The 16,268-nt window shown below is 34.0% G+C and overlaps 1 protein-coding gene across 1 annotated transcript in view; it reads right to left on the bottom strand.

The window, feature by feature from the left end:
* Nucleotides 1–4,337: 4,337 nt before the first annotated feature.
* The window catches only part of LOC106644350 (uncharacterized), a 350,343-nt gene continuing 338,412 nt past the window's right edge, over nucleotides 4,338–16,268 (bottom strand). Inside the window, exons 6-7 of the mRNA XM_089597345.1 lie at nucleotides 6,937–7,504; nucleotides 4,338–4,658 (exon numbers count right to left, since the gene is read on the bottom strand). Coding sequence (XP_089453471.1) covers nucleotides 6,984–7,504 — 521 coding nt within the window. The 3' untranslated portion in view covers nucleotides 4,338–4,658; nucleotides 6,937–6,983. The remainder of the gene's footprint in view (nucleotides 4,659–6,936; nucleotides 7,505–16,268) is intronic.

Below are 16,268 nucleotides of genomic sequence, written 5' to 3' on the forward strand. Positions count from 1 at the left end.
TTACTGTCACTTAATCTTTATGTATTAACTCTAAGTCATTTTAATCTTTTAGTCTTAATCTAAAGTTAAATTATTACTTAATATTACATCGTAGTTCAACTGTTCTCAGTTAAACTTTTGCATCTATGTTTATTTTATTTTTATGCATCGAAAAATATTTTGTTTGTTTTTTATTTCCGGTCAGTATGGGCCAGCGTGCATGTATACGAATCATCATTGTGCTGCAGGTACGAGTAACTTGCCGGTGATTCATCTTTTATCCGACGCACGTTGGTTCTTGCTCAAAATACTTTCAAAACAACACGAAAAATTTCCAAGGAATGAGTAGGGAAGAAATTATTAGTAATTTTAGTTTACCGACGTTACAAGGTATTATGAGTAAATTAATCGTTGCGCTAGTAAGCGTCCACAATACCGATTCTGACTACTATTTATGTCCAAATAATAATGGAATTTGTTCTTAGGAAAACCAGTGACGATAATTAAAAACTTGTTTGTTTTTTAACTATGTGTAAGTAAATATATTTCAAGGCTATTAGATGTCTGCAATAATGACTTCAACTGCTATTTACGTTTAACTCATAAAATTAGTTTTTAAGGAAGCAAGTGTAAGTAATGGTTAACCAAACTATTCTTTGATTTTGTATTACGAGTCAATAAATTCTTCAGTGCGTCAGCACCAGCAATGATTATTCTAAATGGTTAACAGAATTGTATGGCTATCCAGTAGTTCTGATGTTGTAGGGATTTCAGTGGTCCATTCAGTGGTTCTAATGTAGTTGTAGGCAAGTCCAGAGCAAAATTTATTATCCAGCAGTTCTCCAGTAGCACTATTATAATTATCGTTAAGGCAATAGATTCAGCAGTAGTTTTTGAGTGGTTTCATTTATAAATAAATCCGTAATTATTTCATTATCGAGTTCAGAGGTTCTGATGTAGTTGTATGTGAGACAACATCATAATGTGACGTCCAATACCTATGTTATAGTATTTTTATAGCCTTTTTAAAGTGATAGTCTCGGCAATAGTTAGTCAGTAGTTCTACTAGTAAATCAAAGAGTAATATCATCAGTTTCTTAAGTAGTTTTAATGTAGTTGCATGCAAATCAATAACAAAATATAATTAAAACAGTTATTGAGTAGCGTTTTAATAGCAATTGTAAATGTAAAAGTTTTGTCAATAGTTAGTCAAAAGTTCTACCTGTTGTTTGAAGAGTATAATTGTGTCTTTAGTTTATCTAATAGTTATATTTTGTTGGAGTTGCAACTAATTTAAGAATTTGGGTAACAAAAAACTTTATTCTCACACAGGATAATTGTGTGACAAAAATGTTTTTTTCTCTGAATTGTTCGAAAAATGCCAATTTTTTACTACACTTGGTTTGATAGCGATAATCAATAACCTACGTGAAAAAGTCTAGAAATGGAGATAAAACTTCGGAAAGTTTCTCTACAATGTTGTTCAAATAATCATAATGTTCTTGTTTAAAAATCTACTTACCGTAAAACGCAATTTTTCGGCAATTTACAAAATTCATTTGAAAAAAAAAAAAAAGGGATTGTTTAGGATATTATCACCCACACTTTAAACTTTAACTCTCAACTCTTAACACTTTTTTTAAATAACAGCTTTTTAGTCATGGAATAAGACTCTATTAACAATCTTAAAAGTGTTATTTTTGCTGAGCTCTGCGGTTCTCTTCGGAAACTAGATGTCTAATTTTAATTTAATTTACATTTTTCTTAAACTGGATGCCAAATTATTTATTTAATAATGTTCTAACCTCTGTCTAAAAACTTCAAACGATGCAAACCTGTTGAAAATGAAGAAGGATTCTAGCTTTTCAATATTGCATCATTTGTTTACAGCGTCTAAATGTGTGTAGATGTATTATGTAGATTAAAAAATAAAATGTTCTCACAATTAATTTTATAAAGAGCATGGTTCCATATGGGGCACAACGTTAAGCAGCAGATGTTTTTTTATTTTTTTTATATGATGCGTTCAGTATAGGCCGATCGTTTAGTGGCTCAAATTTTGAATATAGTATGTTACGACACAAGGCCTCAACGTTGGATTTTCTGACGTGCGTGGCGAATGTCCGAGGCGAAGCCGAGGATACTGTACCACGGACGCAAGGATATCCAACGTTCTGGACGTGTATCGTATACTATTTTTCTGGATTTCCCCCCGAAAGTACGTTCAATATTTAATATTTATCAACATAATCACTTCTAGTTGACGCTTATTACTGTATATGTATACCTATAGCTATGATTTTGAGTTTCTTGTAGGGCGCTTGTCGCACCATCTGTCGGACAGTATGTAAAACGGTACTTAATGCTTGGTTTCTGCTGCTAAGCCAGTTACGGCTACGACTAAGGAGGTTATGTTTTGATGTTCGCCCGACTTTCGCTGAACCGAGGCTAAGCCGAGCGGGTATCAAAAATAAATAAAAAAGAGTATTTATTAAATAAATAAATGAAAAACATGAAAAAATTTTATAATAGTGACATTTACCTTTATTGCTTTTGCGAATCAATCTTCTAATTTTTTTTTTTTTTTAATCCATACAATAAAATTTTAGTAAATAACGTCTCTTATATAATTTTTTTATGTATAATTCTTTATTTTTTGTTCAGTACGTTTAAGTAACACTTACTCTGTAGTAATAGTTTTGAACTAGAAAATTTTTTAAGATTTAAAAAGATAAATATTAATGCACACACAATACAGTTGTCAACGACTTAAGACTTATCATGATCATCACGCTATCTATAATTTTTATCTAGTTTTATTAGTACTTTTTTTCTTTTATTCGAAGATTGTAGATCGTTGTCATCAGATGTTTGATGAACTGTAAAAATGACGCTCTCTTCGAATTGATTACGATTCGGTACTTGAGAAGGTTTGTTATTAAAGTTAACTTTCACTGGTGACTTCGATAAAATAACGTTTACTGGAGCTCGGTTTACTGTGATTTATTTTCGATGTTGATATTTTGTTGTTATTTGCTGCAACAAATGTAGTTCTTAAAATTTTATCGGAAGCTTTAAAAACTTATTAAATATTAATCTGAAATTTGAAAATCAACTGTTGTTCACTGGCACGCATGACAACAGCGGGTGCGGTTAGGTTGCAGTCACAAGATAACAGATTAAGTCGGACGAACAATCGAGCAGTGATCAACCAAAAAAGTTACGCTTTCTGGAGCGTAAGGATACCACGAAGGCTCGTACTTTCGGGGAGGGAAGTAAGAAAACATCTTTTTAAATTATTCGTTGGACTGACAGTTTCCTAAATGCCAATGTATGCAAAATTGCATGAACTTTCTTGAACTAGTCTTTTTTTATCATTGTAGTAGTTCTTTGAGAGTATTTCTTTTAAAATGAGTACAGAAAAACAAAGATTCTCGGAAGAACTCGTATTGTGATGTACCACTTTATTGCTATGTAGATCAAATAATTACTCAGTAAAAACTATTTATAAAATGCTCACTGAATTCTGTTAATCCAATCAATCATACTTCTGAATATTATTTAGTTAGTAGTTATTTGGTAAAAAGTGAAAGTCTTCTCAATTGACCGAATCTTGACAACTTTTTAGGTTGAGGGTGACTGGACAGAGAAAAAAAAAAGGACCGATCTCTTTCTGTATTCTTTTTTTTTGTGTCATGAAATTTTTATTTTCTAGTAGTAATGCTAATGATTTTGTAAGTTAAAATTAAACTATGATACTGTAACACGAAACACTACCCTATGGCTAAAAATACTGTGATATTATATGGTGTCTGAAACAGCCATGTTTGAGCTTTACGGTTACGACGAATAAAAAATATTTTTTAACATTTATTTAGTCAAGCGTAGATTATCTCGCATTTTACCAACTCTATTACATTATTTTTGATGTTTCAAAGAACCGATAAACTGAAAAATATCAGCTTTGAGTCCATAAGATAGTGCTTACGATAAAGTAAAATAGATGAAACATGAAGTTGTACAGGTTAATGAAGGAAATAAAAATGTAATAAGACATAAAGTATGCAGTATAGTCTTGGGATATTCTAGACTATTCATAAATCCATTGAATAATGAAAAAAATTACTGTTTCATCAATTGAAATAAAGTAAAGAATTATATGTCTGAAGAACGGTCTTCCACATTTAACGTGACAATATTTTATAAAAAATGTCTGAAATGGTAATTAAAATACATAGAATAATAGTTATAATAATAGGATATCAGAATGAGGATAGGAAATAAAAAAAGCAACAAAATGCAAGTAAGCAAAGAATGTTTAGTAATAAGTTCAACAAGAACTTTATTGTATGGAAAATATCTGCGTATTTACAATATGTTTAAGTCTTTTCGTAAACTTCGTCGACTATTCTCACCATCCAGCGCCCTTAACTCTGAATCCGCAGAGAAGAGAGACACACAAAAAATAATGAACTTCAAGTACACAACAATGGACGCTACATTTGGTTGCATGTATGAATTTGACGTCATGAATGTTATCCTGACAATGATCCATTGACGAAAAAGTTATGTTTTTTCTTTGGAGAGGTGTAGCGTAGCATCTTAACGATTTTGTGGATGTCGTAGCTTTGCCATACCAGTTATCTCATGATAGCTACATCCTCTCAGATTCTTGACTCCTGCACAGATTTAAGTTTTTCCATTACAAAACTTTTCTCAATCTTATCTATAGCTCTGTCAAAAGCAACTACATTAGTGTTTAAAGCAGGTCCACTTTTAATCGACTCAGCTTCATTTATTTTTATCTAGTTCTACGGTAATAATTACAGTGGTGGCTAGAGAAAATTAATAGTATATCATGTATCTAGTGAGCAAGGTTAAGAATGTCACAGAATTTCTGTAAATAAACGTAAAATCTAGGACGTTTCTTAACTCTGGAACATAGTGCGTACACGATTTTACGTGTTCTGGTGTTCGGGAAATCAATATTCTAAATGCTCATATAAATGCTATTTCGTCGTATGATTTTTTTTAGTATTGGCTACATAATTCTATCTTAAAAGATTACTTGTCACATGACTGATGCCTTTTTATTTGATCTGTGATTGGAAAAACCTCGTGAAAAGTGGATAAATTTAAAAATGAGTTGCAAAAAATAAAGTTTAACAAGCTAATATTTAAAATGATTTAAATTTTCTAACGTTTAGTTTAAGAAAGTGAGATCTTGAAGTATTTATTATGGATATAAAATTAAAAAAATTTTTGATACAATTATTAGTTTAAAGCAAGGATGTGAATAATAGATAGAAAGAAAATTAATTTTTCTTACTTTTGACATGATAGAAAGTGCAGCACAGAAAATTGTTGTTACCAGAATAAGCTATACCAAAAGTGATAAGCATAGAAAAATAACGTACAGGTCTTTAGATTTCTGCAACTAGTCTCACATTTTTGCATACTTTTCTGCATCACCAAAAAACCTGTAAGGAGTCTGTTTTATAACAATACTAGTACAAGTTTTTCAATAGCGTCGGTACAGGATTTTCCTGTACCATGGCACAGTTTAGACAGTTGCGACACTCCATACACAGTTGTGTCCTAGATTTCTCAGTGCACATGTGCCATTTTGTGCTAGCAAAAATATGGTGGAAAAGCGCGCAGCACAAAATCGTAAAAAGCAGAATTAGCTGTTATAAAAAATTTTGTTTGTTTGTATTTTATTTGACTGACAAATGAGTGTATGAAAATAATTTGGATATGAATGTGTTAATTACTAAATATTTAGCTTAAAAAGTACTTTTAATGTCTGTTACAATATCGTACATTAATGTATGTTAGCATTTAAGTTTTCACGGCCTGTGCGACCAGGAATATGGTGCCTGATGGCAGATACTTTTTAGCACGGAGTGTCGCAACTGTATAAACTACATTATGTGCATGCATATATATCCATACATATTGGTAAATATTTGTTACAAGTATAGGTACAGCTACAGACATTCCGAGTGCTTCTACTAGCCAACTACGTTTCTGTACCAGTACAGAAAAAACCCGTACTACACATCAGATTTTTACGTACTAAGCATAAGGAATAGTTACTGTCAATAAGGTAATTTAAAGTATATTTACTTTTGCTACAAATATACCTCTATTAGTACATATTTTTTTTGTAAAGAGTATTGAAAGTACTTGTACTAACTTATAAAACCTTTTTATTTTGGTAACAACAATTTCGCGTAAGAAAAGCCATTTGGCTCCGTTGTATATTAAAATTGCATAACAAAAACAAAATAGTTGTAAATGTCTGTCAGATCAAATAACAAAATAATTAAAGCACGCGAAGCGCGTCTAATATAACTAGTAAAATGATACTAATAATAATAATAAAATAACACTTTCTGGAGTATTTACAAGCACACGTGAAATAATGTTTTAATGAAACTTTCTCTGAAATTTTTTTTATATCTTAGAGTATTAGTAGTAAAGCCATAAGGTCTTAGCTAGAACCACATTTTCATAATAATAAGTTTTTTTAAACGATTTGAAAATACTACCTTATCATTATTTATTCAGAAATAAGTGTATCTCTTTTAGCCCTTAAGGGCAGTCTGGAGATAGTTGAAATTTCCTACCTCATCGGTAAGGTTACTCGAATTGCATAGCTTTATAACATTATTTATTGAGCAGCTAGCGATTTTATCGAAAAAATAAGAGTAGACGCACATTCTTGACACATCAAAAAACAAATCAAGCCCACAGTTGACAAAATTAATTGAGAATTCAAGGCAAAAAGTGAAAAATCAGATGTTGGATTGATAAGATGTAATCTTGGTATGTGTAGGAAATTCTAACTATATTCGGACTGCCCTTAAATCGTCTATACCAATTTTCACTCACAGAAATTGCATACTGATCCACTCAAAAGTCATAGCAAAAAAATGACAAAAAATGAGTTACCTGAACGAATATTGTTGCATGCTAGTTAAGGCTCATCTTGCCATTCCTCAGTAGGGTCTCCATACATCGTTCCTCTGCTCATTTTCCTCACCCATAACCCCGATCTCAAACCGATTGTTGCTGATCGTGAGATTGCTATTTGCCAGTGCCTCTTCGCTCAGGTGCAAGTGTATCTGGTTCTGGTTGATCGTGCTAGTAAAAACCTGGGGATAGAGAACCATGGGTGTTGGACTGACGTAGTTCTGGGCAACAGCTGCTGCGGCCGTGTTCTGATGGTGGTAGTAGCCTTGGTAATTTGGATTATAGTGTATAGGAGTTGCTGGCGTGGGAGCGGTCGCCCAGCCACCATAGGCGTGGTGGTACGCTGTCGCTGTGCCTGGACTACCCATGGATGTGCAGTACATGTCAGATGTATCGGTGATTGACTTCGCTGCGGCTACAATAGATGCACTGTTTTGGGCGAGGAGCAAGCTTGACGGGGGTGACATCGTCGCTGCACCCAGGTCAACGTTCGGGTACATCGAAATACAGTTCGGCACGTACACATCCTGCTGGCCATCCGATGAAACTGTTGAGTGAATATAGAAGTTAATTGCAGTTGATATAAAGGGATATCAAATATTTTAAAATTTGCCATAAACAAGTATATACTTATGTAGCTGAACTAGCTACTACGTGCAGAAAATAATCACACTGTTTTAAAAAGGGAACTTTTATTCTTTAAAGAAAAAAGGGTTATGCAATGTTGTTCTCAGAAAGTCTCTTTAGAGAATGACGTTTTCTCTCTCCTTCGTTTCAAACTACAAAACAAGTTGCCATGGCAACAAACTACTAAAAAACAAAACAATAACGCTATGTTCGAATGTCTCGTGATGACCGTCCATGAGAGGGAAAGGAACCTCCTCTCCACCCTTACCCCTCTCGTCCCGTAATTTCACCAACAGAATGCTTCTGTAGTGACAAATCGGCCCTGAACGACACCTCTTCTTCTATCGTCAGGCACGCAAACATCGACACAACGATCATGTCAACGACCGCCATGCGTGAGACATTCGAACGAAGCACCTCCTTTCACAAAAGAAACTTAACGCTTTTTTATTAAAGAGAAGGAGAGGAAAAACTTATAATTCGTTGTTTATAACTAGCCGACTCTGTCGGGAACAACTTATGTTAAGCTCAAATATAAGTGCAACTTATAATGATTACTATAATTTAAAAGTGTTCATAAACTATACATTAAATAATTCACTGTTTCCAGACCCCATGTACACTGAATGGACAGAAATTATGAAAATAACTGTGCTAAAATTATCAATTAATATCATTTCGCCTTCCAGAGATTTTTTTATTTAAGCATACAAACTTTTATTTTGCTGGGTGATAATTTTTTCTATATAAACAATTAAAACCACCGTACCAAGATCCAGAGGATATAGTCAATCTACATGGAAAAATTATTTGGATGAAGATTTTTTGCGCCATTTCATGAAAAATGTGCTCCTGTACGAGGAAATTCAGTTTCTCAAGTGCCAATATGGTCAGAAATTGTTTAAACAAATGTTTTTAAACAAATTCGTCAAAGTTGGTTTTTGGTATAAAAAAGATATTTTCATATTCTTTGGCACATTTGTTACAAAAAACTAATTAGGATGTACATACCTAAGCCCCACAGTTTTTGAGTAAAAAATTCCCAAAGTTTCGAAAAATGCATTTTTTTGCAACATTGTTTTTTGCGATAAACGTTCAGGGCGTTTCAACGTGCGCTCTCGCGTAAGTGTATACCTATATGTGTTCACCACACGCTGAGCCACGAAACGTATAAATAGTTATCCACTTACATATGAGCTCGCACTAAAACGACCTAAACGTTTATTGCAAAAAACAATGTTGCCACTCAACTTTTCGATATTTTCATTTTTGGAGATTGTAAAGAAGGCTTACAGCTTATAATCGTGTGTTGTAACGTATAAAAATATTTTTATTTAGCACTTTCATGAAGCCCTCAAAATCGAAAAAAATGCATTTTTCGAAACTTTGGGAATTTTTTACACGAAAACTGTGGGGTTTAGGTACATACATCCCGAATGGTTTTTTGTTACAAATGTGCCAAAGAATATAAAAACATTTTTTTCATATCAAAAAAACAGCTTCGATGAATTTGTTTGAAAAACATTTGTTTAAACAATTTCTAACCATCTTGGCACCTGGTACACTCTACTTCCTTATACAGGAGCACATTTTGTATGAAATGGTGCAAGAAATTTTCATCTGGATAATTTTTTCCGGTAGATGAACGATGTCCTTCAGACTAAAACTACTGCGTAACACAGTAAAAAATTGTTGCACAAATAGTTAGGTTAAATGTACCAATGCTTGGCCACCAAAAAATTGGTCCCAAATACTGGCCACAATTACAATTTTACGATTCGCACAAATTTTTGCAGCTGTAAAAAATATCTTTATTTATATTCACGCTTAAAAATAATAATAATTTCATTGTTAACAGTTATCTTAAAAATACTTCAACCAGAAAATTAGAAAAAAGTGTTTCTATAAAGTGATTTTGGTCGGCTGGTCAGGCTTTGGGATATTTGTCAACGTAACCTAACTTTTAGTGTGTCCTAATAGCTAGCCAACGTTAATTGCGTGCAATTCATACGACATGTCATATAATAAATAAAAGCTTTTTTTCTGTGTATGAAAAAAATAAGTTCTTTTTGGTACAGCTTAAAATAGTGTTAGAACTATAAAATAATCCCTATTGGGACTTCAAATTTTCCTTTTTCTTATAGAGTACTTTAGAAATTGGTCTAGTAAGATGGCCAACGTTTGGTACATTTACCTTAAACGTAGTAAAAAAAAGTAAAAATGTTTTACATGTCCGTGTAATACTAGATAACTATTTTTGCACAGTAATTTTTATATTTTTCTTTCTTTCACGGTAGCCTTACTTACAACTGTTTCGATAATTAAAATTTTTTATTATCTGGTATTATACAACTAGCTAAAAATCCTAGTAATTTTAGAAAAATTGCTAGAAGGACCAAAAATATTTTAATCTTCGTTCTCCAACATCGTACTACATTGAACTACTTGTAACAGCTAAAACTGCCAGATAAGGCCTTAAAAAATCGTAAAAAAGCTAATGTAGGTTTTCTATATCTAAAAAAAAACCGAAAAATAGTAAAAAAAAAAAAGATTCATGAAATCAATGCGCAGTTAAAAAAAAAAAAAAAAAAAATTAGCTGCATTGAGCCAAAATCAGCTTATTTGTTTATTTCGTAAACTGCATAAGAACGGCCATATTCCCGACAATTTGTTCGAAAATTTTTAACTTGCGTTGTAATCGTTATTAAAAGTTAAAATTTGAATATAAGGAATGTATCTTCGCCTTTGATATACACACCAAATGTAAGCATGACCAGATGTAAACTTATCACAAACTAATCAGAAAACAAAGAAAAGTTCCCCTTTAAAAACGCCCCTAAAAAAGTTGCTAGTCAATATAGGGCCATTTTTTTCCTACAATCCATGGCATCGGTGGTGCAAACAGTCATTGCTGGAGACCTCGCACGCTTCACGCAGTCAGATTCCAAACATTTTGAGCAATTGCATAACTGCTTATTTTCGCGATTAATTTTAGAAAGTATTCTACTTGGTTCAAATAAACTGCATTGAGTGCCATCATAGAGCATCTTACTAATACATAAAGTAAAGTCACTAAAATCGTTATAATCGCTAACCGAGAAAGCTACTGAAATGATTTTGCTGAAATTTTGCATATTGATTTTTAAAACTTCCTAGATGGATTAAGTATGGTTTTTATCTTGGAAAATTAATTAATAACAGCAATGAAAAGAAGTCAAAGTTTTGCAAAAATACACCAACTTTTCATTTTAGTTCAATAGGATCCACTAGGTGATGTCAACATTAAATCAAAGCTAACTGCAACAGAATTAAATAAGTGAGGTTATAATACGCCAGAGCGCCTCGGAAATTCCTGCCACTGTTAACTGGCAAGTCACCGAGCTAAGTTGACATTGTAAATGATAGTCGTACAGCAGGGTATCTCGGTTACCGATGACGCTCGTCTCCAATGGGTAAGCGACCTAGGTCTACTTTCACTCCAAACCTCCAGGATTGACGAGTGCCACCAATAAAAAATTTATTCTAATCAATAAAGTCTCCGACGGAATACCAGAAGACGTGTCTAGCTAAAACACAACCTGCTCTAACACTTCAGAGTTATGTGGCCATACCACAATCTGGCCTGGTGCCGTCAGAGAATTTTTTACTACAAATGTAAGCCAGAAAAGACAGACCTGAAGAGTACGGGCAGCTACAATGGCCAACTTTTTAGTGGTCTTTTCAACAGTATACCTTCAAAGAAGGTATTCTCCAGATCCACTTTTCCGACTAACTCTGAGCAGTTGGTTATCCGGGAAACAACCTGAAGGCGAGATATTCTTTGGTTAGCAGCGTACCTCCCTCATGTACAGTCTCCGTACACAGAGACTCCAAGAGTAAGAGTCAAGCTACCCGCAGCTGGCTCTCCATCATCAAGAATAATCATAATGAATAACTGGAAATCTCACCACTGGCGCTTTTCAGGATCAATATAAGTATTTACTACTTAACCATCAATCTCATCGATTCTTTTAAGGGCCACCTTAGTTTAAACGACTTTGCCAACAAATAAATTTTTACTACCATTTTCGGAAACGTTATTCGTCGACTAAAAGACTATGTAACGCTGGCAACTATTAAAGCAAGTCAGTCATTCACTGGACTCTAAGCATTCAACAAGAAATCACCGATCCTCTCGAAGGTCTGCGCTGGGCGATTCTAACAGCTATGAAGGAAAAAAAAACTCGAGCCAACGGGCAAGCATTACGAACCAATCTCTCCATCTAAGATCATCAAAACAACTGAGTCTGCAAAAAAAAGTGCTTTAGACACCAACGTCCTCAACGTTATACCAGGAGACGTTGGGAAAAAGTACTACAACTAGCTCCAAAGCTTTGGACTTTGTAACTTTTCTCCCGATCAGCCTGGGGCTTCAACGTCTGGACAGAGAAGATCGCCCTGAGGTATCCAGGCAGTCACAATTGCTTTAAACTTCAGTTAAGAAAGCCTTTTAAGGGCATTTAGACGTCGAACTACCTTGCCAACAAATATATTAGAACTTAACAAAGTTAACAGAAAACAGCCTTTAGGGATCACAAAAGTCATAATCATGCCAATAGTCGCAAGAGGGTAAACTGGAAGGAAAACTTCAAATGTATCTAATGAACACAATTTTAGGCGTCACGAAACTACTGCAAAAAATTTATCGAGATTGGAACAGCAGCGTCAAAATCAACAAGTAAAGAATCCATTACGTAAGAGATCAGCTTTTTATCGTACTCTCACAGTAATCTTTCAAATCTTTAAAGATCTAAATTCAGATTTTGAAATAAGTAAAAAAATGTAGTTGTATTCTTATGACACTAAAAAATGTAGAGATTAAGCTCCAGGACTTGGTTGCTCTGGTAATAAAGTTGTGAGATAAGAAAAAACAAATTTTATTTTAATATATATTTTTTGAGGGTTCAAAATCTTAACAGCTTTAAAAAATAGCTCTTTTCCTAAATCATACGGGAGAAGCTGCAAATCAACGACTCCTTATGGCTAACGATTATTTTATGGCATGAGGAACGCACGGTACTTATCAGCATAATTTTATTTTGCTTAACTTTTATAGCTTATTTTTTGACTGAATAAACTGTATGAATTCCAAACAAATATGTTTTTAATAAGAAGATCTTTGTTTTGAAAAGTGTCAGGAATAGATGTAAAACTTCTAACTGAAAACGTTTCACATTACATGTCAATACACTACGGTGTTACATTTAGTAAGTCTTGGGTAAAGCTGAGACGGGGGGCCGCTAGTTACGTCATATAGTGAACATGGACGACTTGAATGACGTTAAAAAATACTTAATTTTCGAAATCTCGGCTAAAAATAACGGTTTTTATGCAATTTTAGAGGAAGCAACTAAGGTAATTTAGATCAATAGCAGCTAATTTTATTTGTCTTTCGATCGCGCCTTTCTTCCATATCGTCCTTCTTTTAGTATGATTCTTCAGTTTTCTCTGGACTTGAAAAATCTGTTACGACTATTACAATGATTTCTTGGGTCTAGCTAAAAGTTATAAATTTTTTAAAAATAGTTTAATTTGGTACTTGAAAAACTAGCACTCAAAATTTTTTTCTTTCAAATGTTAATTTTTCAATCCGAAAAACTACTTTTTTTGTACTTATTCTTAAAAAAGATGCTTTCAAAATTTATCTGTTATATCTTTTTATTTGTCACACATGAATAATTTTTTTTTTCGTAGAAGTACTTCTGGAAAAAAATGACATGTGTCTAATATGTGTACAGTATTGGATCATTACAATTATGTAGATGTGTAAATCTGAATAGTTAAGTACACATTCTAAAAGTAAGGTGTTAAATTCAATCGAGTTTAATATAAGTTAATTTATTGTGTCCTAGTTAGCAAGATTAATAAAATTTATTATCTTTTTCACATTTGCAGAAAATCATTGTAAATACGACTCATCACTCTTTACACCACTTTATCGCATTATTAACAAAGTTTATAGAGTGTTCCTTATAATGTCACTAGCAGCCCCCCGTCTCGGCTTCGCCCGAGACTTACTAAATGGAATACCGTAGTGTGTTGACGTGTAATGTGAAACATAATCATGCTAAAAAGTACCATGCGTTTCTTATGCCATAAAATAATCATTGGCCCTATAGTGCCGTTAATTTGCAGTTTCTCCCGTAAAATCAATGAAAAGAGCTATTTTTTAAAGCTGTGAAGATTTAAGACTTCTAAAGAATAATCATGAATTGTAAATTTTTTTTCTGTTATTTAAAAACTTTATTATAAAAGCAACAGAGTCCTGGAGCTTCATCTCTACATTTTTTATCGCCACAAAAATACAAATACATATTCGACCTATTTAAAAATCTAGAAGACATCCCTAAAAGCTGTTTTTTGTCAACTTTGTTAAGTTCTAATTCATTCGTTGGCAAAGTAGTTTGACGTCCAATTTCCCTAAAAAAGACTGGTGAGCTTCTCAAGTACACTTTTTCTTGACCGAAGTTTACAGCAAACGTGACTGTTGAAGCCCCAGACTGATCAAGAGAAAAATTAAAAAGTCTGAAGCTTTGGAGCTAGCTGTAGAGATCTTTCTTAATGTCTCCTGGTATAACGTCAAAGACGTTAGTGTCTAAAGCCCCTTCTTTTTTTACAGACTCAGACGTTTTGATAATCTAAGGTGGGGAAATTGGTTCGTGATGCTTGCCTGTTGGAGACTGTCCCGTTATGGCTCAAGTTTATTTTCCTTCATAGCTTTTAGGTTCACCCAGAGCAGATCTTGGAGATGATCGGTGATTCCTGGTTGAATGTTTATAGTCAAGAGGGTAATATCAGGTCGTCGGTCACTGGGGTTCTCAGGGTTGTGACGAACAACTCCACTCGTGACGACTTGGTTTAATAGTGGCCGTTTTTAGTTAACATAATCTTTTAGTCGACGAATCGTTTCCAGAAATAGTAGTAAAAATGTATTTGTCGGCAAGGTAGTTCAAACTTACGTGGCCCTTAAAAGAATCGATGGGATCGATGGTCAAGTAGGAAACGTAAATACTTATAATAGCCCCGAAAAGGGCCAGTGGTGCAACTTCCAGCTATTCATTATTATTCTTAATAATGTTGAGCTGGCTGCGGGCAGCTTGACTTTTACCCTCGAAGTGTCTGTGTACGGAGACCGTGATAGAGGGAAGTATACCACTGACACAAGAATATCTTGTCTTCGGGTCGTTCACTGGATACCCAACTGCTCATGGTTAGTCAGGAAAGTGGGCCTAGAGAATACCTTCTCTGTGGGTATGCCGTTAGGACGACCACTGAGAAGAAGGCCGTTTTGACTGTCCGTATTCCTCAGGGCTGTCTTCCCTAGCTTGTAAAGTGAAAAATTCTCTGATGGCACCAGGTTGGATGGTGGGACATCCGCACAATTCTGAAGTGTTAGAGCAGGAGGTGCTCTAGATCGACACGTCTCCTGGTACTTCACTGGAGAGGTTATCGATTAGATTATTGAGTGAATGGTGGCACTTGTCCAACCTGGAGGTTCAGGCATTAATGTAGAGTTAGGTTACTTGCCCATAGGAGGAGAGCATCGTCGATGCTCGGGATACCCAGCTGCATAACTTACTCCTCCATTCACGATGCAGTTCAATGTACTGCTTGAAGGCAACTGCAAAAGTTGGGTGGACGCTCCAGCGTATTATAACCACACTTATGTAATTCTACTGCAGATAGCTTCGATTTTATGTTGACGCCACCTAGTGGATCCTTCTGAACTAACGTGAAAAGCTACCGTATTTTTGCAAAATTTTAAGCTTTTTCATTGCCATTGTTAATAACTTTTTAACGATAAAAATCATACTAAGACCATCTAGGAAGGGTCAAGAATTGGTATGCAAAATTTGAGCAAGATCGGTTGAGTAGTTACCGTGGTTAGCGATTACAACGGTCTTAGCGACTTTGCTTTTATATATTAGTAAGATAAGATATAGGTATATTTGCCCGTAAAGAAAAGTCAGTGGACAGTGGGTGCTTGGGTATACAAGTGTAAAGTTATACTATGAATTCTATGGCAGACTATATAATTATAAACATAAACGATACTGTGTACGATGATGGTGAAATTATCGTTAAAATGAGTATACCTATGTTTATTGGGTAAGGTTTTAATAAATATTTTATTATTTAATAACAGAACAATTATAAGCAATACATATAATGACACAATATAATACAAACAATATGAAGGCTGGCCAGTACAAGACTGTGCACTTTCATGGAATCTTGCGATTGTTTTAAAACAACTTTCTACTGCCTAAGCTGACTACGTCTCTGACGTTACGCTCACACCTGTTATATATGCTTTCACACTTATTCCTAGTCCATATTTAGTATCCAAAATGTAATTACATTTTAAAGATTCAGAAAAACCGTACTGTAGTACCACTTTCTTCAATGGGATAGTGTGACATGCCAGTAAATATCCCTCTTGGACGTTCATCACTCGTTGTTTTTTGGACAGATATTATTCAAACGTATATTCAGAATAGCACAAAAATTACCCAGAAAAATTGCAGAATGTTTAACTGTACCCTGTATTGTATTTATGATTAAAAAAAAAAGTTTAACATCTGATCTTATAGAAAAATCATGTAAAACTGCATTTATATGATCTGTAGAAAACTCCCAATCTT

Source organism: Copidosoma floridanum, unplaced genomic scaffold (genome assembly GCF_036245765.1).
Source record: "Copidosoma floridanum isolate Cflo_tuat_1 unplaced genomic scaffold, Cflo_Japanese_pri ptg000032l, whole genome shotgun sequence".
Taxonomy (NCBI): Eukaryota; Metazoa; Arthropoda; class Insecta; order Hymenoptera; family Encyrtidae; genus Copidosoma; species Copidosoma floridanum.